Here is a 26,292-nt window from a genome sequence, read left to right as displayed (position 1 = left end):
ACAAACGAAACACCACCCTCCACCAAAACCACATCGACATTTCGACCTACCTTCACTTCTCACCTCTCACTTCACCAACCATAGCAGAAGAAGAAAGAAGGCAAAAATCAACACCACAAACACAAACATGTCCGCCGCCGACACCGCCCCAATATCGCCCACCCGCTTCGCCGCCGCCCTCAAAGACCTCTCCCTGCCCACCCTGCACCTCAAGGTCCTCGAGATCCGCAACTCCATCCTGCACCTGCAGTACTCCAACGCCCAGCTCAAGCCCTTCGCCGAAGGGCTCGCGACAACCCTCGACGCCGCCACCGACGCCGCCGCCGGCCGCCCGGACCCGGACTGCGTCGAGGCCATCCGCGAGAACGAGGCCGTCATCGCCCGCATGGAGGAGCGCGTCGCCATCATCCGCGCAGAGGTCGAGGAGCGCGGGCACAGCTGGAACGAGTTCCGCAGCAAGGAGGAGGTCGACGCCGAGGGGGGCAAGGCGGAAGGTACTAATGGAACGGGTGTGAACGGGACCGCTACTGCTGCGACGACGACGACGGCGACGAATGGATTGGCTGCTGCGAGGGACGAGGAGGAGAGGACTGCAAACGGCGCGGGTGCTGCTGCCGCGCCGAGCGCGCACCCTGCGTGGTTGGACGGCACTTTCCAGACGGGCACGATACGCAACGGGGAGATCCAGCTGGATGCCCAGCCGGGGCAGCGAGCGAATGGAACCGGCGGCCGGCTGACGGACGAGGAACTTCGTAGGGCGATGGAGGAACAGATGAGAGGCCTTGGTCAGGATGATGATGAGGATGGCGGCATGCATTTGTAGACGAGGCGGAGGATACCTACCTTTTTCCAAGTCATTACTGAAAGATGGGGCGGCGTTCATCATGACTGGGAGAGACATCAGGTTGGCGGAAATGGAAAAAGAGAGAAAAGGTCACGGAAAGAGATAATACCCTCATGTTCCTATTTTGCTTGCTAGCATGCCATAACAAAGGGAAGCTGAAAAAGAAGTGGAAGCTTGATCGCATCTATGTGCGCATCCAAGTGTCAAAGTGAGAAAGGAGAATGAATGACGGATCCGACTGAATAAAAAGTAGTCGTCCCTTGGTGAGCAAGAAAAAAAGAAATCAACCCAGAGCCAATCCTCCTTTTGGGGAAAATCAAGAAATCATGTTCCGTATGCTGCTTGCTGCTTTTGCGCACATCTCAACGCCGATGCCAATCCAATCCGTTGTAATGCAGATGCCCTTGCCTGAACGCTATGCCCCCCAAATTGTAATAATGCAGTTGATGGCCCCCCGTGGAAAAGTGGCAAATGGGGCCACAAGGAAAGGAAAGTTTTTTGTGTCCCTGGGGACGTGTTATGAAATGGTTGCTGGTGTAGTCGGTGTGTTCTCATCCGACTTGAGGACGATCGGGTTGGTCGAGGCCTTGGGTGTGATGTCGGCGTCCTTGGCTGTGGCATTAGGTCTGGTGCCGTTTGGCCGTGCCTTCAATGCCTGTCTGGTGTTTGACCGGGAGCTGGTGATTGTTTCCAGCTTGGGCCGTCGGGGAGGGCTCGCGTGTCCCAGCGAGTCCCAAGCGCGGTGCTGAACGTAGTCGTCCTCATCCGAAGACGTCTCCTCCGGCGTGGCGGGGACTCTTCTGGCGCGGGCTCTGCGTCTTCTCTCTACCAGTTCGCCGTCTGATGATACTTCGGATTCCAAAGAAAGGCTGCGGCTACGGTTGGACATGTTCTTGCTCGAGACCGTTGACTTTCTAGATCTTGACCCGATGAGCGAGTCGATTAGTTCCGATTCCGAGGGGGTCTCGTCATGGCGGGGCTTCTCCGCCTGTCGCAGCTTCTTCTGGAGCGCCTTCTCGCGGACGAGCCTGTCAAGGGGAGGCTCCTCGGAAGCCATGGTTCTTCTGCTGCCGACAGTGCTGGTGCTGTGTGTTCTGGTGACGGGTACTCGTCCTTCCATGAGCTTGGCTGGTGGCGGCGGCTGCAACATCCACTTGAGGGCGTCGGGACGAGAAGGCTTGCTTCCGACAATTGGGGGGTGGTAGTCGTTGACTGGGGGGTTCCGCGGCGTGGTGTAGAAGTTCTCGCGATCTTCGTCCGTGATGGCCTTCTCGCGACCCAGCTTCTCCTCGACGTAGCGTCCCGCCGTCTTGCCTGCTCCGACGATGTTGTCCATGAGCTTGTGGCCCATGCCAGACAGATTGTGGCCCCATAGCTCCTCATCTTCGCGTTGGTATAACGTCCTGTTCCACCCATCGCCAGACAATTTCCGTGCCTGCTCCTGGCTGATTGTCGGGCTGACGGGACCGGTGCTCTCGGCGGCGGTGCTCGCACATCCAAAACTCGCAGCGGTACTCGCGCGGCCAGCACTCTGCAGGCCTCTCTGGCTGGCGTTTTTGCTTGCCGACTTCTTGGGCAGGTGGGGTCCCATGGCCATCTCCTCGGCCCAGTAGGGGTTGGTGTGGAAGGGGTCGGGATGACGATACAGTCCCGGCTGCTCCATTTCTATGCGTCTCTTTACCTCTCTTTCCTCCTTTGCCTTCTTCTTCGCCTTCCTAAACGCCTTCATCTCGTTACATGGCGTGCAAGCGAGGTAATAGAAAATGGCCGACTGGATAGCGACTGGTAACGACATGATGGCGACGGATTGGCCGTAACCCCGGCAAGGGGAGAACGAGCAGAAAGTAGTCGGCGGCCGTGGGTGCACGTATACATCGAATGCTGAAGTGTCGTGTGTGGTGGAGGTTTTCGAGGGTATTATAGACGGGGTGTGTGTGTGTAGGAAGGTAGTGCCTCGTGGCGGTTCGCGGGGAGAGAATGTCTATGCTCTTTGGTGGGAGAAGTGACAGGAACCAGGACCACAGAGGTGGATAGGTGTCTGCGGTAATGTCGAGGTTAAAGGTTATGGTGAGTTAGGTAGGCGAGCAGTGTTGCAAGTGCTCGGTGGGTGAGTAGGTGGTCTCGTAGTCAGGTAGGGTGAGGTGAGTGATCTGAGTGATGGTCGAAGGAAGGGACCGCGTGCCAGCGCCAGAGAAGTTTAAAGCGCCATTGAAGTGAATCACCGGCGCGCAGCCCAAGACACAGTTTCGGTACGGAGGCGCAATTGCTTTAAGAGTGGCTCGGCCTGTGCGGCCCCCTGGGTACCGGGAGTATCGAGGATTGGTTTGGCGGACGGGAGGGTTTCAAGGTTGGCACCAGACGGCTATTTCGAGGGGTGTGTGTGGTCAGGGACGCTTGGTGGACGCTTGGTGGCTCGAGGGAGAGAGAGAGTTGTGCCTCTGCAAGGTAAGACGCCTCTTTGGTTGTGTTTGCTGAGTGTGTAATTGTGTTGAGTTGTCTGTTCCGGGACCGTAGCGCAGAGACGGCGTTCGGGGTGTGCCGGGCGAGGGATGGACGGGGTGTATGCAGGTGGTCGGACGGACTGAGGAAGAAGGCAGATGATGGCGATGGTGATGCCGGGGGCTTGCGTCGCGTGAGCAATGAGACGGTTAGATCTGGCACATGGGGGTTGTTGGGTTGGCAGTGACCAGCTGCTTGGTTAGGTAGGCAGTTGAGGATGGCAAGAAGCAAAAAGAAAAGAGGATAGCGGGAGTAGGGTGAAAAGCAAGGCGAATTGGACCGAATTGTTGGAGAGTAAGGTAGTAGAAGCAGAGACGTCGACGTTTCGAAAAAGGGAGGCAGAGGCTTGCGCAATGAGAGACGGGAGTCGGGAGTGCTGGTCGCTAGTACTGGCGCTGGTGCTGGTGCTGCCACTGGCGGTGCTCGAATCAACGGTATCCGTACTGGGTCTGGCACTGGAACGAAAGGAACCTGGAAGGGGGGGAGTGGGTGGAGGACGGACGGGGACTGGACGGATGGAGGGATGGGGCTTGGTGCAGCAGCAGCAGCAGCGCAGCAGTGCCTGTGGACGGGTCGTAGTGCTGCTGCTGGGTGGATGGAGGGGGAAGGGAGGAAAGTATCGGGTACTTTACTACTCCAGCACCTGCTATGGTATGGGTTCCAATGAATGTCGCCAATGGCATGGCTCAATGGCCCCAAATTCCAGTGGAAATCACTGCGGTCTGCGAGAGATTGCGACTGTGGCCCTCGTCCCCCCATCCAGGTCCCAGGGCCTCCACAGATTCAAGCGATGAGGGGCCCTGACCCCCGTCGTCGAGAGGATCGTGGATTGGGGGGACAGGGCACCGTAACTTCCAGATACGGCGCCCTCCATGCGCCGTGTGCCAATAGCAAAAGCCAGCGGCGCAGTGTGGGGTTTCTGCTTTCTCACGATGCATCTCTCTGCACCTCCAACATACGCCATCTGCCTCTTTCGGGTTTGAGGAGGTTGGACAGCAGCACTCGACGCTCGACACTCTCGACGCGGGGGAGCGGTGATGGCGCCTCACCTTCCACCTACGGATGTCGGGCAGTACCACCTGTCTACTGCATCAGGTAGTACGCAACCGATGTTGGAACACATCCTACCTGCTGTACCTGCACAGCAAGAGCAAGAGCAAGGCAAGGTACGCAGCCAAGCAGCGCCCAGGGGCCCTGTGCCTGTCCAGTGCGTCAGCCCGTCGCCCGTAACCAGGACGAGGAGGTGCTCCCGGGGAGGACGAGGACGAGGGCGAGGGCGAGGGCGAGGGCGAGGACAAGAAGGACGAGGATTGGTGCACCTCGCGCATTGCAGCGCAGCGCAGCGATTCCACGTCCAACATGTTTCCACCTCGACCGCCTCGAATCTTCCGCCAACGCACCGGCCAAGATGCCTTCAGTTCCTTGGTTTGCGTGAATGGGATTTCCCCGCAACACCTGTCCGTGTCTCCGGGGAGATGTGCGCATCTCACTGTCCATGACATGTATGTTGTCACGCACGTCAAAATATGCCCGCCAAAGCTGTCCGACTCGGGCTCAGAAGATCCCAATGGGCCAAGCAATCCATCATCCATCAGGTACTCTGTGAGTGTGTGTCTGTCCACCACTCGACGTCCTCCAGAGAAACAGCCACTGACAAGTACCAGTGACTTCCCTCCCCCCGACAACGCCCCCTCCCCCCCTCGACTTGGCCCGGCGTTCGACCTTGAATACCATGCGCTCTTACCGAACCCTCATCGCCTCAATCCCTTACCCATTCCCGCCCGACACTGATCAGGACACCATGCGAGGGTGCTCCCCCCGCCCAAGGCCTTGGGTGCTGCTGCCGGAGTCATGAATCTGCAACTCGGCCAATTTACGCCGTGTCGCGCCCTTACGCATTCAACAGGCGCTGGGCGAGAATTCCTCGCGTCGTCGACAGACTATCGTCCCCCTCCGCCCACTCGCATCGATCAATCCATCAATCAATCGATAGTGGCTCGCTGGCATTCTTCAGTCGACGGTAGTGCATCCAAGCCAAGATTGATGTCAGAGTCGGGCGATATCGATTAGAGGGGGGCAAAAAAAAAAAAAAAAAAAAAAAAAAAAAAGGAGGTCAAATGAAATTTCCTCTGCACCCAATTTCCACCCCAAACTTGGCTCGGTACACGCCTACCTGGACCAGTTACCACCCAAAACTCACCCATGAATTATCAGCCAGACCGTTGCTTGTCTCACTCTCGGCCGTCCGCGCCCCCGAGAACGTCCCGCAGTGACCATTCGTTCCCATGGCGGCTCGAACGGCGCCGCGGGCGCGCGGAGGCGGCGTCGTCCTGGCGGCCGGCCACTCTACGTCCTCCTTTCTAGCACTGACACACGTTTTCCTTCGCTGCTTTTCCCGCGCGAGCTGCCTGTCTCTGGCGTAGCGTCGGCCTGAGGGGCGTCCTGACTTGTCTTGGTCGCTAAGGGAATGGGAGATATGAGACAAGACGTGCGCCTCAGCGTTTGGCGCGCCAAAGCACCTAATTTTCCCCATTTCCTCCCTTCTCACCATTTCCGGCATCTGTCTCTGTCATTCTTGTTTCCAGTGTTCGTCGGCACAGGCCTTTCTTCTCTTTTGACAGACAGCGAACGAAGGGACCTCGGGGCGCATCGAACGCCCAAACAGGGGACCCTCGTTGGAGGGATATTATCGACGCCTATCGATACTCATGCCCTGTCGTTTCCACACCTCTCCTACACCACTTAGGTTCCCTCCCACATCCCCCTCCCTCACCAACAGGACCCGTGCCATGCGCAATGTACCGCCGTACCGTCAACCTCCTCCAGTTGATCCCCCATTCGCCGAGATATCGACAAGACGCATGCCATTTTAGACAATCCTTAGCCCACGCCGTTCAAAGAGGTTACAGAGCTGATCAATGTCGCAATGCGTTTCGCGCTAGCCAGTCGATTGCTCGGAATTCAACGTCGATCCTTTTTCTTCTAGACGTCGATCATCTACAGAATGCGTTCCTCGAGCACAGCGAGGAATACATCATTCTTGTGCAATCGTCATGGGACGTCCATCACCGACAGCCTGGGGAACGATGACGAAGGTTTCAAGAAACCACTACTGTCTCGACCAACGACAACTTGTAGCGAAAAAAGAAGAAGAGAAAGGAAGCGCATTGAGGATAACATCACACACATCCCATCACATCGTGTTATCCCCCACCCTCCACATCACTGTCGTTCGTTTGCTCGCTCGCCTGTCAATGCCATGCCTGCCAACACAAAGCCACTTTACCCGGCCCCCCTCCTCTCCATCTCAACCTCGCCTGCCGCCGCAACCTTCATCGGCACCACTTCACTTCACAATGTACGCACTTCCCGCGGCAGCCTACCAGTCGATTACTTTCCTTTCCGTGAGCCTCCTCAATAGCCTTTACGGCTGAACGAACCACATCACTAAACCCGCCCATCTCTCGCGAATCCCATGAACCTTCTTTTCCCAACATGAAAAAACAAGAGACGACTTACACATACTGCAGCAAGGCGTACGTACACTCGCCAACTCTAAGCAATGCCTCGTTCCTTTCTTTCCTCGGACGGCGAGAGGAAACAAACGGCGCGTAATCCCGCATGCCAAGACCATGCAAATGAGAGCGAGAGAGAACGAGAGAAAAGCAGAGATCTCACTAAATCTCGTAACCTAACGCAATGTAAAAATAAACTTAGCACGATCCCGTCATCTAACGAAACCCTGTAGATCCTCCCTACTCCTCCAGAGGAGGGGCCCGTGATGCTGCGACGACCCCCCTCCCCCATCTTCCGCGTCGCGACTAGCAACTGGGAGGAAAAACACCATGACAATATCCAAAGCGAACACGGAACTTCCAACGTCAGCGAAGTGCTGGATATGATGATGGGAGGGTGGTAAAATTGCATGCAGTGCAGAGGCTGTCTGCGTAACTTTCTGTGCACAGGGTTTATTGAGTTGTCGTCTGTGTAAAAACGAACTAGACATTGGACAACCAAAGCTCAATTCCCTTCTCGTCTTGAATATCTGCCTCTGGATACCATTCTGCAACCATGGATGCAGTCCAAATCTGCCTCTGGATACCATTCTGCAACCATGGATGCAGTCCAAATCCCTCACCCAAGGCCCAAAAAAAACCTCCCCAAGCACCCGTCGTCGTCGTATGCAACATACGGCTCCACCCCCGACACCGTCTCCTGTACAACACACCTCCATCCCACGCACCCGGCCACTCGTTGGTTGGCTCGTTCCGAACTAACCCATCATTCTAAATTCCGTTGAAAACACATCTCAAAAGTCCGACTACAACCACCGGCCGCCGCCAACCTCCCGTCCCCACTCGCCCAACCGGTCCCCGAACCTCCGCAGCCGCCCATCCATCCTCCCGTCCTCCGCTCAATCTCCGCCAATCTAGGTCGACACAAACACCAAAAATCCAGCCTGTGAAGCCGCTACTGCCAAACTACTTCCCTTAGCCTCCATGCACCTATCTCGCAGAGCAGTGCCAGTGCCAGTCCAACTGACCAAACCAAATAACCGCTGCGCCAACATCACACCACACAACCTACAACCCGCATCAGCCCGGCGTCATGCATGTCTCAACCCCAAAGATCTCGCAGATCGACTCCGGCCATCACCATCGTCCATCGGGAAGGGGCGGTCAGTCAATCTCGCGCGCGTGGCCCCCCACACGTAGGCGCCGGCACGGCAGCTCACTCCCACTCCCGTCCCTCCGCCAACTGGCCTGGACTTCTCACATGCTAGACAAGACAGCTTACCCCAGTCTCATCGACTCACGGTGAGCGCAGCCATATCCCGTGTAAAAACTGTAGAGCATGCCGTCACGGGACTGGGTGTGCATCGCATGAACGTGGGGTCACAGCTCATTACGTCCAGCCGGCACGATCCCGGAAGGAGAGACGATCAAAAGAGCCACCAGTCGTCACAGCGGAAAAGTGATGTTCACAACGAAAGACATGCATAGCCCGAGACGCAGGACCGGGTGAAAAAAAACCTATTGAAAGTATCTTGCGGGAATCTGCGCTAAACACACAACGACAGGCGTGCCATGGCCGTTTCCCATGTGATTCAACCAATTTTGCCCTCAGAGAAGTTCCATTTTGTTCGCTTTCGCCCCGAGACCCAACTTCCTGGCTTCATCGACATCGTGATCTGTCGTTGTCATCCCCCGCCTCGTCACACGTCAGGTCTCGAAGCCGAATAGAGAGAGAGAGAAATCGAAAAAAAGCATGTGCAAATCACTTAGCCCGCTGGCCAATGTCCCCCAACTCCAGATCTCATACCGATGCTGAGATCTTTTTTGTATGTGTGCGCGATAGGCCGATGGCAAGCCACGTGCCTTCCCCGGCCGCGCCTCCGCCTTGCGCGGACGCGATCGACTCGAGTTCGGCGCCCCTCCATGACGTCGAAAGGGGATGCATGTGAGAGTTTTTCGTTGGTCCGCACTCCAGGAAGAAGTATTGTACAGTTAAAATAACAAGTGACAGTCAGACGACGCCCGATGATGGGATATGATGTAGGAGCGTGCGTCTAGAGCGGAATGTCCTGGAGAACAATGAGGGTGCGTGACCGTTTATACGTCCCACTCCTCCTCCTGGGTGCTCAGGGCGGAGAAGGAGCCGTAGGAAGGAGCAGGCTTCGCAGCCTTGCCGTTGGACGCAGCCGGCTTCTGGACGGCCTGGGCAATGGGGCGAGACTGGGCCGGGGCGGGAGCGGCGGCGGCGGCGGCGGGGGCCTCGACCTCGGGTTCGGCAGCCTGAACCTCCTTCTTGGCCTTCTTGGACTTCTTGGAAACCGTGTTCCACTCATCCTCCTGCTTGAGCTGCTCCATCTGCTCCTCCTCGGAGGGGAGCGAAGAGATCCAGTTGTCGGAGGCCGGGGCGGGAGCAGCGGCGGCGGAGGTGCCGTTCTGAGCAGGAGCGTCGAAGGTGTCGAGAGGCTGGACGGCGGCAGAGCTGCCGTTGGTGGAGGCGCCGTTGGGGCTGCCGGCGGTCCAGGAGTTCTTGCCGTTGGCAGCAGCCATGAACTGGGAGCCGTCCTTGGCGGGGGTGCCGGAGGCGATGCGAGCGGTGCGGAGCTGCTTCTCGAGCTTGACCTTGCGCTCCTTCTCCTCCTCCTCGCGAGCAGCCTTCTTGGCCTCGGCCTTTTGGCGGTTCTGGCGCTGCTTCTTGGTCTCGGCCTTCTCGGGGACCTTCTGGTTCTTGGGCTTGGTGGCCTTCTCCTCGGTGCCAGTCAGGCGGAGGACGGAGGGGCCGGCGGCGGCGGGCTCGAGCATGTCACTCACTCCGCTGGCGTCGACGGGCGCCACCTCGGGGGAAGCGGCGGGAGACTCCTCAACAGCCTCGACGGCAGGGGCCTGAGCGGGCTCCGGCTCGGCGACCTCAACGGGCTTCTCGACAGCGCGGGACTGCTTGACGGACTTTTGCTTCTTCTCCTTGTTTCCAGAAGACTTGCCATCAAACTTCTTGCCCTCCTTTGCGGCGGCCATTCTTCTGGCAAAGTCATTGTTGTCGACCTTCTCATCAGGGTCGTTGCTCAGCCAAGCGGATGAGTCGTTGGCGGTGGAAGAGGCCTTGTCCTCTGCAGGCTTTTGTGACGCAAAGGCAGCCTTTCTTGCCTTCTTTGCGTTGTTCTCCTTGCGCGGCTCGACGTATGGCTTGACTCCCTTGGGAGCAATCTGCTTGCCGTTCTTCTCGGCCATGTAGTAATAGGTCAGACCTCCAGCCAGAGCAAGAACCACCAGGTATCCGCCCATAGTCTGGGTCGTGAGGAACTCGGAGGTAGGCATTGTGACTGGTATTGGAGGCTCGAGGCACTCGCTTTGCGATGGATATTAAGGGGTTTGTGGATTAAGCTCGCAAGGTGCGATCGAAGACGGTGGGTTATCGGAGCAGTACCGAAACCTATGCCGAGATAACACAAGGCGTGTCTTCGTGCTTCACGGATGTTGGAGAAGCGGAGAGGATAGGATGTCTGTTCAATGTGAAGTTAGCATCAGGGCAAGATTTGAGTTAAGCTTTGAGTAGATGCATTCATCCAGGGTAGCTGGGGCAGGTGCGGATGGGCACATACAGAGGGATGCAATCGGGCGCAACAATTGATGGCTCGATGCAGATAATGTGCAGGAGTGATGGGGGCGGGAAGGTGTGAAAATTGTAGAACAAGGGAAGAGAGGCAAAAGGGTGATGAAAGAGGTGTTTCAACCACGCGATTGAAAGACTGGCAAGATGTCGTGTTCAGATGCCAGGTAGCTTGGCAAGAGCAAGGAGCAGGCAAAAAAAAGTTACCAGGTGGCTTCTCAGCAAATATCCAATGGGCGCCAATGGGTGTGGTCGTCCGGTGGTCCAGTTTGGTGCTAGCAGTCCACTAAGGTGCCAGCAATGGGGATTTCTGACAGACCAGGACTCGGGCAAGGGAAGGGGTCCCGTCACGGATTCAAGACCCGACCGCCGCAGAAGTGCTGCTGCTGCTGCTGATGCTCCTTTTGCTGCGCTGCTGCACCGTACCCGGTGTGCATCCGAATCCCCAAGAGTGGGAATTACGAATCGGGTTTGGTGTCGTTGCCGCAGGTCGCAGGTGCCCCAGGGATGTGTTTGGTCTGGCCGGAGAGCTGAGATGAAGCGGGAGGCGAAGACACCGGCAAGAGAGAAGTGTCCAGACCAATTTGCGCGTAGCAAAAAAAGAAATAACCGGAGGCAATTGGTGATTCGCAAGGCTGAACAGGCAATTGGATTGAAGCGAAGAAAAATTGTCACTCACCTTGAGGCAGTCGCATTGACCGATCGTCGAGCTTGTTGTTCCTCCAGAGCTTGAGCTGGAGAAGTGGACAGGATGAGGTTATCTCTCCAGGGCCTTGTTATGTAATTTCCTGGGCCATCTTGAAAGTGACAGCTTCGCAATTCCACGGGTGGAAGGGACCTCCGGGACGCTAGTCCAAGCACGGGCTTCGGAGTAATTGCAAGCTGCAGAGGTCGCAAAGGTCACGTGGCCTCTGGGTAGCTGCGCACACGTGATCGTCTTACTCTCGAGCTTCTCATTGGATGTAGCAGATAGGCGGCGTTTTGATAACTCCGGGAAGGCGCCTACCGCAAATGGGAGCTCCCCTGCTGAAGAAGGAGGCAATTCGGTGCCGAGGGACGGCTCTTGCCTCGCGCGAGAATGACCCAAGAACAGAGGGAGAACAAAACAATACATCATACCTAGCTATTACTTAAGTCCAAAGTAAAAATAGCCATGGACAGGCTCACGTGCGTGCGACACCAATTCGCTCCTTTCCATAGCTCTCGAGGCTTTCCTTCCCGCACCTCATCCAATGTTGGAAACCTTGAGTTGCAACCTGCCGCATGTCAGATCCCATTTCCCCGATAAGAGAGCTGCGACAGCGGTGCCTGGGCCAGCTGTCCCTTATCGCTCACCTGCGCTGGCCTGAAGGGGCTTAGCGGCCCTCTCCAGGACGCTGATTCCCACTAAACCCCACCATCGACGTTAAGAAGTGTTAGGAATGAGGGGTCGTCGCCTACCGAATCTCTATGCAACGCCGTCACTGATGCGAGAAAACCCTTGCGGGACGACGAACTAGAGAGCTTTGAACCTCTCACTGTTAGGAATTTAAGAATCGCTGCCGGACAACTCCGTCAACCACTACCCACCGCCGATATCCGTCGAACTCCGCCTGACTCAGCGGATCCAGTTTTATATAACGATTCAACGGTCCCTTTCAAGATACTATCTACTATCGTGTCGCAAACCGTCAGACTTGAGACGAAATAACTTCGTCCTTCATCTGAAAAAGAAAAGTAACAATAGTATACCCAACATCCCTAGCCATGGCCCCTAAGAACCGTGTGATCATCGATACCGACCCTGGTGAGAATACCCAACGCAAGATCAAGACGTACAGCGAGGCTGAATTTCAAATTAGGTATCGATGATGTTCTCGCCATGCTCTTGGCCCTCGCGGCCTCCCCTGAGGAGTTGGAGGTCATGATGATTTCAGTCACATACGGCAACGTGCCTCTTCAGAGGTATGCATCCCGGTGTTCATCGACTTCTCGGTATTGACGATTCTCAGCTGCCTACGCAACGCGGTTGCGCTGTTCCATGTTCTGGAAAAGGAGTTGGCCTGGCGCAAGGAGAACGGCAAGCCCGAGGGTTTTGAGTCGTTGAGGGCTTATAAGCCTATTGTTGCTGTCGGGGCAGAACATCCTCTTGAGGATGATGAGCTGGCAGCCGACTACTTCCGTGAGGAACACCGCGTACCAAATGCTATGTCAAACACTAACGAACAAAGATGGCCTCGATGGTCTGCACGGCGTCCATGAGAAGCATCCCCACCTCACCCCCGACGACAGATGGAAGGCACTCTTCCACACAGAGAAGGACGTTGACCACGACCCGTCCCCCTTCAACCAGTACTTCACACCAGCCAAGCAGGTCGCTCACAAGGAGATTCTGCGCATCCTGAAGGAGAACCCTCCCAACACCATCTCCATTTGCGTCGTTGGCCCCATGACGAACGTCGCCCTCGCCGCTGCCGAGGACCCCGAGACCTTCCTCCGTGTGAAGGAGCTGTGCGTCATGGGCGGTGCCGTCCATGTTGAGGGAAACATCACCCCCGTTGGTGAATTCAACACTTTTGCGGATACCGTCGCGGCGGCCCGAGTCTTCGCCCTGACCTCCCCCAACCCCCGCTCAACCATGCCTCCCATCTCGAAGGAGAAGTCATCTCTCCCGCCTTACCCGGCCAAGCTGTCCAAGCAGCTCAAGCTGACCCTCTTCCCCCTCGACATCACGACGCCCCACCTGCTCAACAAGAACTTCTTCAACGAGCGAATCAAGCCCGTTGTCGAAGCAGGCAGCCCTCTTGGTCAATGGGTTGACCACTTCATGTCCAAGACCTTTGAGAAGGTTGAGTCTATGGAGGGCAACGGCGAGGAGCCCGGCCTCTCCCTGCACGACCCTCTCACCGTCTGGTACCTCATTACACAGTCCGACCCTAAGTGGAAGCCCGTCGCGGAGCCTGAGGACATCCGTATCGAAACCTCTGGCCAGTGGACGCGCGGAATGCACATCATTGACCGCAGAGTCAGAGCCAAGTACACCGAGGCGGCCCTCGAAAGCGACTCCACCGGCGATGGCGTCGACGTCCTTACCCTGGCCGAGGTGCCGGGCGACTGCGGCGGTTGGCTCAGCCACAGCAGAGGCAACAGGATCAACAGGATGGTCGAGTCTCCCGGCGAGAAGCTGTTCGCGCATGATCTGATGAAGAGGATCTTTGGTTGAAATGTATAGAATGCGACGACCCCTGACTGTCTTCGGGGGCTTCTCGTTTCGGTGTCAGCACAACAGCATTGAGACTGGCATGGAGATTGGATAGAAAAAGGCAGGCGCATACCCCTTAGGAACCCAAATGTTCATTCTCTACCAACCCAGAAAACATTCAACGCCGTGATTTTGTGTGTCTTGCGCGCCTCCATCTGGCAGGCTCGTATCTTCCCAATACTCGGGTATCCCGCTCGCAATTAAATAAAAGAAAACCAATCCCTGCTTTTCGACTCCGATGACATGCTGCCCCTTCGTCGTAGTTTTCGCCTGTCTATACGTGCTTCGTTCCTCCAATGGCGGATCCCTTGACCTCAGTCCAGTTGATGCTCTCGTCTAGTTGCTCGTCTACGAGGCCGACGGTGCAGACGTTGTCGCCGCGCACGAGGTAGAGGCCGAGGGGGACTTCGACGGAGGGCTCGCCGCTCTCGGGGGTCTGGATCACGCGCTCTTGGGCATTGCTGAGGACCTGGGCGCATGACTTGGTTAGCCGACTGCTGGAGGAGAGAGCGAGCGCCGGGGAACGAGAGTGCCTTACGAGGTTTGTGTTTTGGTCTGCGGCCTCGAGGTTGCCGACGAGGATTCTCGAGTCGACTGTGACAATGAGCACCTTCTCTGTTTCCGAGTACGTTAGCAAATGTAGGAACGTGGCCTGAGAGGTGTAGTAGAAGATCGTGACATACTGTTCAAGTAGCCTCCGAGTGTCGCCATGATTGCGGTCTGGATTCGATGGTTGGACTCGGGAATAGGCGTTACTTCTGGCTAAGATGGAGCTACAAAGAGACGATAGCACGACGTTTGGGGTATTCGTCGTGGGACCTTTGGAATTCGGGTCTCGCTCAGCTGCTCTTGTTGTATCTAAACGTTGGACTTTGATGCCGCTTGGTGAAATTCGGAAATCTGAGAGGGACCTAGGAGCTCCCACACTAGTCCTGTTTGGGAAGAGGAGAGCACGGCCACTGGGGAGCTTCTGTCACCCAGTGAACTGGTCTGTGCGTCTTGCTGTTCCTGCTGCACTTTCCTTCAACTGTCATGTTCAAAGACTCTGCACTTCAAGGTGTTTGCATTGACTTGGCATTCCTTGGTCTCTATGCCAAAGATATTCTTGGCCTCCAAGAAACCAAGATTTGCCCAGTCTTGATGAAATGTAATCGAGGCAAGCCACCAAGTGGTGGGAATAGCAGATCTTTATTGCCGACTTATCAGAGCTGACGGCTAGGCTGCCCAAAATGGAAGCTGCACCAGCGAGTCGCATCGTCTGCTGTGCCGCTTGCCCGAATACACTGAAGCGGCCGTCGAAGGGCGCGCAATCCAGACCCCGGGCGAGACGACCAACGACGCAGAGCGCTTCTCCTCCCAGCCTTGCACCTCGTTCGTTGTACACGCGTCCAGGGCCGGGCGTCTCTGTCTGGCTCCCTTGGGCATGTTGAACGATTATGATCGTATGTGTGGCTCTCTGAGCTTTACTGATTTTTCAGGACTACGAGTGAGTCTGGACAGACACACCGCCTCATCCTTTGGAGATGGACGCGCACGCCGATGAGGATGCAGCACCCGCCGCCCAGAAATTCATCTTCTCGAAGCAGGACGAGAGGAGGATTAGGCGGCGGTGTATATGGGCTGCTTTCTTCTTCGACGCTGTTGCAATAGCACTCATCATACCTCTTTGCGTCGGTGGTTGGGTTCACAATGCCAATCAGGTTGGTGGGACAGTCAACAGCGAAGACATACATCTCGTAACAGTCAGTATACACTGTTCGGCACAACGCGCATGTCACTGACGTGGAGGAAAAAGTGGTCAGCGGTATATCGCCGGACCGAGAGCCAGCGCCAGAGCACTTTTGTTTTTACTTGGTTCCTGAGTAGCTGCTGCTTCAAGGAGGCATATGTCGACAGCAGCTATGCGCTCGCGGGTTGCGTACACAGAACGCCCGGCAGTGCTTTCGATCTGCAGAGTATCATTCAAGACGTCGAAGACAGGCTGGGGGAGCAGGACAATGTGGAAGCCGGTCCAATAACGGACCCAGAAGGCCGCTTCGTGGGACCATCGCCAGCAGAGTTTGCGACAGCCGACGTTGTCACCTCGACGCGGGATGCGCTGGCGTCCTACGGAATTTACCTAGCAATCAACATGGGCACTTGGATCTTCCAGATCATCTCCAAGAGGCATCACTACGCTCTCAACGCATCCCACTACCGCGTAATGACGACTGCGCAAGTTCTCGCACTGTTCGCCTTGCTCGTCGCTTCAGGCATCACAACAGCAGCAGCGCACAAAGCGAAAGCGGCCCTGGACGAATTCGACGACGTGTTTCCGTACCATGCGGTTGGGTCGTCATTCGCAGCCCTGACGTGGTGCGCCTTCGTCAGCCACATGCTTGGATGCCTCGCCTACGTCGGGGCGGTGTTGATCTGGCACCGACTGCAACGGCCGGAACTGTATCCACCAGAGCCCGAGGACGAGATTGAGCGGGCAAGGAGGGCGGGCGCGCGTGGAGAAGTGGCCGCGTATCGTCTGCGGAGACTCGACGAACCGGCGGTCCATCGGGAGGTTGATCCCAATGCTGCTGTCGATGATGAATTACCGCCATATTCCAGAGTCGACCCTAATGAAGGGAGAATAGTCAGCCAGGAAGGAAGAGAGCCTGAGATTGTGGAAGGGCCCATTGAGTTGGCTCATCTCAGAGGGATTCGCAATCCGCCCCTTCAACCGGTGGACGAGCAGGGAAATACCCCAGCTCCGGCGTATGAGCTTCACCAGTGGCCACCAAATCTCAGGACGTTACGGCGCCCAGAGACCTAGTTTTTGATGTTTGATGATACCAGGTTTCCTTCTCTTTCGTGTTCTATTTTTTGAAAGCTTATCAGCGGCGACGGGATTACGGGTTGTAACAAAGATACCTTGTGTAGTTTATAATGTTTTCAATGTGCAAGAACGGCGGGACCTCACCTCAGCAAGTAGTGCTCAAGCTTCGGGGGTAGGTGCGCTGAGCTGTGGCATCTCCAGGCGCGTCTTCGTCCAAACTCCACCGACGCGGGCCTCACCCAGCTTAAATCTGAACTCACCCAAAGCGCGTAGCTTCAAAATCTTGCTGCCCCCGACAAACCAAGCTCGCCACAATGCCTTCCCAGGACGCGCCGGTCATCTACGCGGAGCTCCTGGCAAACATCCGCCAGCTCTCCGTCGCAGTGACCCTGCCCTCGCCTGCCGAAAGAAGCACGCAGGGCACCGTCTCGCCAGATGGTTCAAAGTTGCACATTGCACACGCAGGCACACAAACGCCGTTCTCCCTCCCAGGCAACGTCGTCGCGCCCAGGAACGGCGTCCTCCCCGCACCGCACCCGGGCTCTCTCGTCCTCTCATGGCGCCTGCCTCTGTCTGACGCATCGGCGCCGCTGGCACGCGGGCCGATGGACGAGCCCGTCCCGTGGACGGCAACCGATCTGCTGCCGGAGTCGGCGGTGGCTTGCAGGGGCTGCGCAGCGACGGTAGTCCCGGAGGGCACGGCGAAGGAGTGGAGGGACCTGCCGAGCGAGAACTGGGCTGAGATGATGGACTTTTGGCACTGCCACAAGCCGACGGATCATGAGCACGATCACGAACCTGAGCACCTTGCCAAGCGTGGCTACGGCGCCAACTCGAGCATCGCGGCGCAGAACGGCGTGGGTCTGGTTGACCTTACGTCTCTTCTGTTTACTGAAGCCGACTGCTCGGGACTCGTGGTAAGTGAATTACTCTGCTTTCGTCCTCTGTTCACCATGAAGTTCTCCAGTGACATGTCTGAACGGGGCATTAAGAAGGAGGCCATATCGGCATCTCTGCCGCTCAGTGATGTGGTCACCGATACTCCGCCCCGAGATCGATTCCGTCGTTCCTGCCCCGGCAGGCTTCCGGCTTGCTGAAACCTCTGTTCGCGGATGGGTTCGGCGGGTTTGGAAGAAGACACCCTCTTCTTTTCACTGGGGACTTCCAGAGCCGTGGAAGCCTCGGGATTACCAAGAGGGACATGCACCGTTTCGCGTTCTCTTGCTTCTACCATCTCCTTTGCTTACCTCTCCTTTGTGCAGTTCTCTTGCTCCTCTTACGAAGCCGGCTCAGAAACCAGCTCAGCAGTCTTGGCTGGCGAAGCGGACCCTCCACCGCGGATGCTCTACGTTTTCTGCTCCGGCTGCAAGAGCCACGTCGGCTTCTTCAACGTCGCCATCTCGTCCGTCCTTCTCTTCAAGTGGCAAGTGTCATGCCGGACAGCTGTCGGGAGCGCCCCGCCCAGCAGCTCCGACTGTCTCGCTGCGTCGCTGACGGCAACCCTGTCGCGGTCCGGCTCGTCCAAGTCGGTGGTGGTGCCGACGTTCTCGTCGCCCCAGACCGCGAACAGCGGCAGTGATGATTCGTCGCCTTCATTGCACCTGTGGATTCTGAACAGTAACATTGCGTATGCCTCCTCCGGGCGCGAGGGCAAGCGGGTTGCTATCAAGCTGTTGTATCGGGAGATACCCCAGCATGAGGCGGACGCGATGCTGGAGACCATGACGTCGGACGTGCAGGAGGTGAATCTTCCCATGGCGGATATTTCTCGAGCAGCGGAGGTTCTGCGGAGCAGCACCGAGCTACTTCCGCCGAGTGAGCGAGTTTTCAAGGAATGGAATGTCGGCTTGTTGGATAAGTGGCAGGCGGGCAGCGTACCATGAAGCAGTAACGACCTAATGGCAGGTTTGGGAACGCTACACGCGACGCATGGAGAGCATACGACACGGTGATGAGGATGAAACTTCCTTCGAGGGAAATCTCCCATAGCAGGCTGGCTGTTGTATACGACGTGCCGGACAGCACCCGCTACCCTTGTTGAAGCTCTCCGGGTCATGGTCGCAGCTTCATTTCCTTTGCCAGGTCCTTTATCACGAGACCACTGCTAGTTAGCTGAGCGTGGCCAGCGTCTGCTCTAGCCAGATCGAATCCGCGAGCAAGAAAACCATCCAAGTGCAAATGCCATTGCCCTGAGCGCCGTCAGATGTTCATCTCATACTCTTCCGAGTCTGCTCTCGGCTCGGTCTCGTACATAGACACGCGGCAACCACTTGCTATGACAGCTACGGCGATGATTTGGGTTAACCTTTGCTGTGGTGGGTGATCGTTGTTGGTGAAGGGAGGAGGGCACGTCAAGATGCTTTGACATGAAGTCGCTCTCGCACATTCTAGCGCGAAGAGCTGGAGAAGTATGCACGTCTTCGCAGGAAGGGCGTCACCAAAGATGACGTAGTCTAGAATAACATTAAAATATATTCACATATTTTTGCCTGGCAACCTACATGAAGCTGCCCCTACTCCAATGCTGATTCTCGTGAGCCGTTGGGACATGCTTCGAAGCCGGGCGGTTTGGAGAATTGCGAGGACGTCCCCTTGTAGAAGGGTCGGCCCTAAATGAATCGAACTGAGAACCTTTTGCCGCGACAACATTCCATGGAGCTCGCGTTAGGTCTGCAGTCCAGACGTGCCGAAGGCCTCGAGGGTATTCTTCTGCAGCACGCCCAAGATCCGCGCAACAATTTGGTCATCTGCTTGTATCCATAGGGTACGCAAGGAGGTAGAGAACATGTTCTTGGACAGCTGGCTTTGAAACTTCACGTTTTGGGAGGGGTCGAAGTTGATAATGTCGAGATACATCTTGTCGAGCCTTCTCATTTCCATGAGCAGCCTGATAATCTTGGTAGGCAACGCGCTTGGCACATCACATCTCCACGCACTTTCATGGCGCTCCCAAGTCATTTCGGTGCTTTGGCGACGCGGATGGTGATGCAACTGCATTTCCGTTAGCTGATATGAAAGGAATGCGAGAGCAACAAGTGACTGACCGAACAGAGTCGGCAATCGAGCTCAAGGTCCTTCTCATGCGGCCACTCGGCTGCGGTGCGTTGAGGAAGATGTCAATTTGCTTCTCCAGGTCCTTCGGTTCTCCTCCAAGAACCAACTTTCGCCAACGAATGTGCAGCACATCCTCGCGTAGTTGTCGGCTGGCCCTCGCCACATTTTGCATCGTACCGTCCCCAGGACTGCAACGCGCAATTCAGTAGGTATATGTAGGAAACGAGGGAACTTCCGGTCAGCCGACATATTCTCTTGGGGCGTCTTTCTGTGTCAGGAATAGGAAAGTTTTCTGATTTTCGAAGCGTGAGCAAATGCCGAAAGTTTGCGCTGCCTTGCATGCCGTGGAGGTTCCGAAATTAAATATGTAGAAGAGTGAACGCAAGGGAAAGGGAAGGGTGAGGGCATGTATAAGCTGCTTCCTGGAATTATTCGATGAACCCACAATATCGTCTGTTCCACCGTGTTGCTCTTCTTTCACGTTTTATTTTGGAAGCCGGGGGGTTTGTATTCGTAGGAAGGACCTCTGCTGACGCACTTACTCGCGCCTTCCCAGTGAAGCCGTTGCTTCCTTCCCAGCTCAGGTGCACCTGCCCTCCTTCGCAACTTCCTTCGGAATGATGTCGGTAAACTTTTTCGAGTATATCTATAACAGGTCCTACCCGAATGCAAAATTTGTCTCCTTCACTCCTACATTCCGTCCATTCAGTTGAGTTGAACAGTAGACACCACGGTTCCCAAGGGAGGACGCCTGACAGTCTTATGGCAGTCTGATTCTATCTGAGAGGAAGGGATCTTTTGAAGTCGTTCTCAACCTCTTCTCAACAAATCTCTTGGTGGCTCTCGTCGGACAGTCTCATAGAACCTATTCTCGGCTTCTCCGTGGAACTCAGATCACAACCCCTAGAACGGCAGGCATGAACCACCCCAAAGCTGCAGCGTCTCGCAACGCCATGAAGCAGAACATGTCCACCATTCTCGAACGTGCGCGAAAGCGCTTAACCGAACTCTCTCCCTCAACCTCTCTGAAGCCAGGAGTTGCTGAAACACGGTCTCTCTGGGACTACCGTTTTCAATCATTTATGAGTGATGCATTTCCTGAGCGGTGAGTACTTGCACATTTGCTTGGCACCGTCATTCCATTGACCCTTCGTGTCCAGCGTCGAAACGGTCCCCACTGCAGAGGATGTCCTGATGTTCTTTGCGACTATGTACGACTTTATGGAGAAACGAGACGACGAGAAAATATCCTATCGTTATTATAAGCATGCATCTGGAGTAGTGCTCCGTAATCTCACCTTTCGTCACCCGTCGTTTCAATTATCAGAAACATATCGATTGCGAATCAGCAGGTGTTCCAACGCTCTCATTGCCAGGAGATGCTAACATATTAAAGGCTCTCTCATGGACGGTCTCTCGTTAGAGGGGCTTCTGACAACCGAGGAGAAGCAGCAGCGACAGTGGATCAAAGCAGGGCTCGTCAAGATGATGGCAGAGAAGATGATAGAGCACGCCTTGGAGAATGGCACGACATCTTAGGACGTTGCTGTGTCACGAATTCTATCGGTCGTCGCCATGTACGCCTTCGCCTGCCGGTCTGGCGACGTCACCGTCAGCAACGGCTAGGATCCTGATTACTGCCTAAAATGGGGAGATTTGAGAATGCGACTCAATTCGACCTCGCAGGGATCGGTATGTGGGCAGTGTTCCTTATAACTATATCGTAGTATCTTATACTCAATACTTAGACGAGGATGAGAATAGTAGAGGACGATAGGGATAGCGATAATAACGACGACGAGGGACGACGACGAGGGACGACGACGATGGACGACGATGGACGACGATGGACGACGATGGACGACGACGGCGACTATCAAAGGGAGTATAGGAAAGATGTAGGATACGGATCATATGCAGAGTTGATACTGCCTGGCCAGCAAAACTCCTCTAAATACCTAACGGAGTGGAAGGAACAAACTGTCCCCATCTCCCTGGACTGCCTCGGCTGCTTCTTGCCTCCTTTGACAACTACCTCACAACTCCTTCTTACTCTTTCCTTTCATATTGCTCTAAGGTAGTGCGTAAACCTGGACCCGCCCAAGACAGCTTTGCTCTCTCCTTCCGCCTTCAAGCTTCCGCACTCGTCTTGTTTTTGAACTACCTACTGACCTTACCTGCCTCAAAAAAAGGTATTCAAAGGCAAGCCCGAGTTGCCGCGTCAATAAACTTCCCTTTTTCACAACAAAAAGTCTCACTGCCTCTGACAGTCAGGCCCCTTCTTCACAAACCACGCTCTAAGCCTGTTTCAATTACTCCTTCTATCACATTCCTCTTATTTTTCTCACCTTCCACTCACAACATCTATCCTGCCTCACAGAAGTTTTGTGGTGCGGTAACGCAATCTCAACAATGAAATGGCAGGTGGCGATCACCCAAACATCAGTCTTCTGATGTTGAAGAAGCAGCTCAGCCTCTTTCAGGCGAACAAGGCAGTTGATGAGTTCTTCGTGAGTCGCCGCAATCGTATCATTATGCGCTTTACTAATTTCATGTCTACAGGACTGGAAGAAGCACCACAAGCGAGAGTCCCTTCCCGGTCTGACCGGTGTTCTCATCCAGCGCGTGTCGGTCATCCTCAGCGAGTGCCCCAAGAGCTTCGGCCTTGACAGCAGCCTCATGAGTGCTCTGCTGAAGTGGGTTGCCATCTACGGCAAGCTGCGCAACGGATCCGAGGACAACTACGAGAGCGGCCTCAAGAAGCTGGTGTACTCCATCTTTGCTAATGCTGATTGGATCGTCCCCCACGACAGCGAGGAGGGCGTCATCAAAAGTCAGTTCAACAAGTTTGAGAAGGCCATGAACCAGCACGAGAAGACTAGCGAGACCTGGGTTGAGACCGCAGCCAAGTACGGCGCCCAGGAGTGGCAGCTGCGCCGCGACCAGCCCCGGGGCGAGGAAGCCCGCCTCAAGCAAGCCTTCCCCCGCATGACTGCTCTGGGCGCCATGGAGGCCACGAATGGAGAGATCATCGACAAGACGGGCCGCTTGGACCGCGACGTGAACAAGGAGAAGGAAAAGACCGAGATGCTTCTGACGGAGGAGGGATACAGACTCGATTTCCAGTACGACTTTGGAACCATGACTCCGGTTTCCTACTCGGACGACGAGGGATACGAGGGAGTGCACTACAACGTCCCTGGCTGCTCGAATGGTGGAAAGGAGATTGACTGCTTGATGGGAAAGAAGGCGGCCCAGTGAGGATGATGTCGATGTGATGACATCCTAGGAGGCCTTGGTTCCCATAAGACGAATGAAATGGCAACGAATGAGCTCTTGAGACGACACGAGAATTGGCAGCGAAACAGACTACGATTCAGGTAGACCGTGAGTTATGAGAATTCGAAGATAACTTGCTCCATCATCGATGAGACCACAAGCAACGTGACTGACGGAAGTCAAATTGAACCTTGGCAGGAGAACCGATGGCCCGGACGGGGATGCCGTGACATGTCAGGTCGAGCGCCCCGAAAGTCTGCCCAATTTGTCGCGGGTGGAGCCCGTGCCCTCGGCTGCCAGCGGGTGGCTAAGATGGTCAAATGCAGGGCAGGTCGGGTACGTATCTCCGGCCGCCAATCTCCCTGGCCGGAGCCCACCAAAAGTGCAAGATCGGGACAGCACAGCTCAGCTGAGCCCTCAGCCACAGGGAGCTTTGCTGGACGTAGCGGCGCAGCATCCACTAGGAATCCACCAGCCCAACCAATGTCGTATTACCGTGTACATCTGGAAATCCATGGCAGCTGCCGTGGACCTGCCGACAAGAACTACTTAGCCAGTTTCAACAAGTTTCCTCGCCCCGAGACGTCGTCATCCTCCCGCCAAGAGCGAACGGTAAACTGCGCATACACGCCGCGTACGACCCCAGAGTGACCACATATACGCCTGATATCAGCGCATCGCGGACTCCTGCGCCGGCCGAACGCACCTCGACTTTTCTCTCTCCCTCAACAGATTTACGCCCGTCATCCCACCTGCAGCTTCCACACGCCGCCGACACCGCACCTGTTGACTGACCGCGCCGCCGAGAACCCAACCTCCTTCCAAGATGGCGCTCAACGCGAGAGATCGCAGGGCCTACAGGACCGACGATAAATACCAAAACGGAGTCATCAGCGAGGAGAACCGTAGGAAAATCATCGACGTACGTGGAAAAGCTGTCCTTTCCGGAGCTCCTCGCGGGGACCATCAGCTGACGCTTTGCGCATCTAGAACTACCTGCCGACACCCGAAGAAGACACGAGACAGCAATGGCGAGAGGGAGATGTTCCTCGTCGCGGCCGGTTTGGTCTGCGACGCGCACTTCGTCAGAAGCTTCACCTATTCATTTACACCGTCATCCACGCCATATTCTCTCTGTACATTAGGATACGACAGGCATGGCACCTGGTGTGCTATCATGTCTCCTCCGTCATGTTCTACCACCACCGGACACCAGAGTACATTGAGCGCGACGTCGTGGGGCTGAAGAAGAAGCCCAAGCACCTCAGCGTGATTCTGAAGATGGAAGAGGGCGGCAGACATGGAGCTGAGCTGGAGAGACTGGTTGGCGAGGCGGCTGAGATTGCTGTCTGGTGCGTTTGCGCCAAGATCCCCGTCTTGACAGTGTACGAGCGTACAGGTGCGTATTCCTTGCTACTTTTATGCGACGGCGACTAACTCCTTCCAAGGCCTCCTCAAGCGCTACCTGCCTCACGTCCAGCAGGCCATCATCCAAAAGTCTCGCGCCTACTTTGGTCGACACCAGCCTTCTCTCACTGTAGCCATGCCTCACGCCGACGAAATCCTCAAGTCCCCGGCCCACGGTGACTTCGCCAGCGTCGACCCGCGCCACCTCAAGGTCCTCTTCATCTCCGCCGAGGACGGCCGCGAGTCCATGGTCGACCTCACCCGCACTCTCGCCGAGATGTCCCAAAGGGGCAAGATCCACCCCCGCGATATCAGCATCGACCTCATCGACGCCGAACTGTCCGAGGGCATCATGCCCGAGCCTGATCTGCTCATCCACTTTGGTCCCTATGTCGACCTCGACGGTTATCCTCCCTGGCCCATCCGCCTCACTGAGATTTTCTGCCTGCCCGACAACCAGGGCGTCGGTTACCAGGTCTTCTTGAGGGCGCTCCGCAACTTCGCAAGCGCACAGTTTCGCAAAGGCAAATAAGCAATGGCATTGCGCACATATACCCGATTAGAGTTCTCATGGCTTTTCTTTGAGCTGGCCGCTGGCGGAAGATACCCGCATTTCCCGCATCGTTTTGTCCCACCAATAGACCGGCCCGGTCCCGACGTTGTAGTTATAGTAATTCTCAGTTCCATCCTTCACCATTGCTCGTCTGAAAGTGATGTTGATCCTCCCGCCGTCTTCCGCGTTCTTCCCGGTCCGCTTGGGGATCGAGTGCAGCCAGTTGGACTGCGTCCGCCCACGCATGAGAATCATGTCGCCGCTTCCTAGGGTCAACTTGAGCTGCTTCGGTGCTGGCCTGTCAGGGTTCTCCGGGTCCGGGGGGATGGGCTTGTGCTTCATGAGAAAGTCTCGCCTTGCGCCGAGAGAGAAGGAAGCAATTGCCGGGTCTGGGCCCAAGAATCTCTCGTCATCGCTGTGGAACGAGATGCTGTCTGTCCCCGAGGCGTAGTAGTTGACCAGGCAGAAGTTGAACTTGCAGTCGGTCGCTGCCTCGGTAGAACGGCGGAGGTCATCGAGACACTTGGGAATCGGCCGAGGCGGATACCTTTGGTAGCGCTTGTCCTCGACCTTGAATCTGGAGTTGACGTCTACGACTGAGCCATCTTCGTCGAAGCGTGCTGTGTCGTCGAGGCCAAAGACCGTTGTCCACCTGGCAACATGTCAAAAGGCTTTCGAGACGAGTTGTTGAACACGAGTACCTACCTTGGCGTGCGAATATGAGTTTTGATGCCACCCCTGTTGATATCGTACTCAACCCGGTAGAAAGGCAGCTCTGCTCGGAGGAACTCAAAGAGATCCTTTGCTAGATATGACGGGACGTATGGCTCGAAGTAGAGCAAGTCAAGGTCCGGCTGGTCGTTGATTTCCCTACCCAGACGTGCTGGCAGAGATGAGAGCTCTTTGCTAATACTAGGCGCTAGCTCCGAAATGGGGCAAGGATAGTTCGGATGAGTTGACTTTCCAACCTGGCAGTCCGTTAGCCTCTGCAACATCACAGGTTGAGAACACATACAGCCTCCACAGTCTCATCCTCCTTTCGCGTCTTTTTCGCACTCGGCGCGAAGAACGCGTCCAACGTTCTCTTCTTCGACATGGTTTGCGAGGTGGACGGTGATTGGTGGTGTGTAAGTGAAAAGAAGGTTCGGTTTCGCCGGGGACCGTTGAGTCGTCGCCACATGTATGCGCAAGAACAAACTTCCTTCAAACGGAAACAACCATACCGCTGGATTCTTGCTCAAATTCCAACGAATAATATTGAGCAAGTGACTTAGCATCAATACAGTCTCGTGGATAGAGTTGAGTCGACAGAAGCTATCCCATCCCTTGATGCCTCTCGTCCAATCATCAATGACGCTTACATCGTGGAGCTTCAGTGACATCACGCTCTGACGCTCGGGCCACAAAGCGCGCCCAGATTCGAGGACAGCCTCGTGTCTGCGCCACATGCGCCACACGCGACAAGGACCCCCGTCCCTCAGCCCTAAACG

General features: G+C 55.8%; 12 protein-coding genes across 12 annotated transcripts; 7 read left to right on the top strand and 5 right to left on the bottom strand.

Annotated features, from left to right (window-relative positions):
• Positions 1-127: 127 nt before the first annotated feature.
• On the top strand, positions 128-823 carry CGCA056_v000956 (uncharacterized protein; the record flags this gene model as incomplete). Its single annotated transcript, XM_037316217.1, has 1 exon — positions 128-823. One exon carries the CDS (start codon positions 128-130, stop codon positions 821-823), a length of 696 nt encoding a protein of 231 aa, XP_037185737.1.
• Positions 824-1,361: 538 nt separating this feature from the next.
• CGCA056_v000955 (uncharacterized protein) lies at positions 1,362-2,639 on the bottom strand (the record flags this gene model as incomplete). Its single annotated transcript, XM_037316216.1, has 1 exon — positions 1,362-2,639. One exon carries the CDS (start codon positions 2,637-2,639, stop codon positions 1,362-1,364), a length of 1,278 nt encoding a protein of 425 aa, XP_037185734.1.
• A 6,316-nt stretch (positions 2,640-8,955) lies between these two features.
• Positions 8,956-10,170, bottom strand: CGCA056_v000954 (uncharacterized protein; the record flags this gene model as incomplete). The annotated part of the gene is made up of 1 exon (XM_037316215.1): positions 8,956-10,170. The coding sequence occupies one exon, from the start codon at positions 10,168-10,170 to the stop codon at positions 8,956-8,958; it is 1,215 nt and encodes a 404-aa protein (XP_037185735.1).
• A 2,038-nt stretch (positions 10,171-12,208) lies between these two features.
• Positions 12,209-13,664, top strand: CGCA056_v000953 (Uncharacterized protein; the record flags this gene model as incomplete). Its single annotated transcript, XM_037316214.1, has 4 exons — positions 12,209-12,248; positions 12,304-12,406; positions 12,454-12,623; positions 12,673-13,664. The coding sequence occupies 4 exons, from the start codon at positions 12,209-12,211 to the stop codon at positions 13,662-13,664; spliced, it is 1,305 nt and encodes a 434-aa protein (XP_037185732.1).
• Positions 13,665-13,977: 313 nt separating this feature from the next.
• Positions 13,978-14,414, bottom strand: lsm8 (U6 snRNA-associated Sm-like protein LSm8; the record flags this gene model as incomplete). Its single annotated transcript, XM_037316213.1, has 3 exons — positions 13,978-14,172; positions 14,242-14,318; positions 14,387-14,414. 3 exons carry the CDS (start codon positions 14,412-14,414, stop codon positions 13,978-13,980), a joined length of 300 nt encoding a protein of 99 aa, XP_037185733.1.
• An 812-nt stretch (positions 14,415-15,226) lies between these two features.
• On the top strand, positions 15,227-16,506 carry CGCA056_v000951 (uncharacterized protein; the record flags this gene model as incomplete). The annotated part of the gene is made up of 2 exons (XM_037316212.1): positions 15,227-15,445; positions 15,499-16,506. 2 exons carry the CDS (start codon positions 15,227-15,229, stop codon positions 16,504-16,506), a joined length of 1,227 nt encoding a protein of 408 aa, XP_037185730.1.
• A 317-nt stretch (positions 16,507-16,823) lies between these two features.
• Positions 16,824-18,392, top strand: CGCA056_v000950 (Uncharacterized protein; the record flags this gene model as incomplete). The annotated part of the gene is made up of 2 exons (XM_037316211.1): positions 16,824-17,426; positions 17,772-18,392. 2 exons carry the CDS (start codon positions 16,824-16,826, stop codon positions 18,390-18,392), a joined length of 1,224 nt encoding a protein of 407 aa, XP_037185731.1.
• A 781-nt stretch (positions 18,393-19,173) lies between these two features.
• Positions 19,174-19,735, bottom strand: CGCA056_v000949 (uncharacterized protein; the record flags this gene model as incomplete). The annotated part of the gene is made up of 2 exons (XM_037316210.1): positions 19,174-19,500; positions 19,559-19,735. 2 exons carry the CDS (start codon positions 19,733-19,735, stop codon positions 19,174-19,176), a joined length of 504 nt encoding a protein of 167 aa, XP_037184753.1.
• Positions 19,736-20,516: 781 nt separating this feature from the next.
• On the top strand, positions 20,517-21,102 carry CGCA056_v000948 (uncharacterized protein; the record flags this gene model as incomplete). Its single annotated transcript, XM_037316209.1, has 3 exons — positions 20,517-20,668; positions 20,724-20,818; positions 20,960-21,102. The coding sequence occupies 3 exons, from the start codon at positions 20,517-20,519 to the stop codon at positions 21,100-21,102; spliced, it is 390 nt and encodes a 129-aa protein (XP_037184752.1).
• An 878-nt stretch (positions 21,103-21,980) lies between these two features.
• On the top strand, positions 21,981-22,824 carry CGCA056_v000947 (uncharacterized protein; the record flags this gene model as incomplete). The annotated part of the gene is made up of 2 exons (XM_037316208.1): positions 21,981-22,073; positions 22,126-22,824. 2 exons carry the CDS (start codon positions 21,981-21,983, stop codon positions 22,822-22,824), a joined length of 792 nt encoding a protein of 263 aa, XP_037184755.1.
• Positions 22,825-23,668: 844 nt separating this feature from the next.
• NUS1 (Dehydrodolichyl diphosphate synthase complex subunit NUS1) lies at positions 23,669-24,781 on the top strand (the record flags this gene model as incomplete). The annotated part of the gene is made up of 3 exons (XM_037316207.1): positions 23,669-23,764; positions 23,833-24,241; positions 24,291-24,781. The coding sequence occupies 3 exons, from the start codon at positions 23,669-23,671 to the stop codon at positions 24,779-24,781; spliced, it is 996 nt and encodes a 331-aa protein (XP_037184754.1).
• Positions 24,782-24,817: 36 nt separating this feature from the next.
• Positions 24,818-25,898, bottom strand: ALKBH2-2 (DNA oxidative demethylase ALKBH2; the record flags this gene model as incomplete). The annotated part of the gene is made up of 3 exons (XM_037316206.1): positions 24,818-25,454; positions 25,508-25,770; positions 25,818-25,898. 3 exons carry the CDS (start codon positions 25,896-25,898, stop codon positions 24,818-24,820), a joined length of 981 nt encoding a protein of 326 aa, XP_037184757.1.
• Positions 25,899-26,292: the final 394 nt, after the last annotated feature.

Source organism: Colletotrichum aenigma (genome assembly GCF_013390185.1).
Source record: "Colletotrichum aenigma strain Cg56 chromosome Unknown KSG_Cg56_contig01, whole genome shotgun sequence".
Classification (NCBI taxonomy): domain Eukaryota; kingdom Fungi; phylum Ascomycota; class Sordariomycetes; order Glomerellales; family Glomerellaceae; genus Colletotrichum; species Colletotrichum aenigma.
This window is presented reverse-complemented; position numbering and strand designations above follow the sequence as displayed.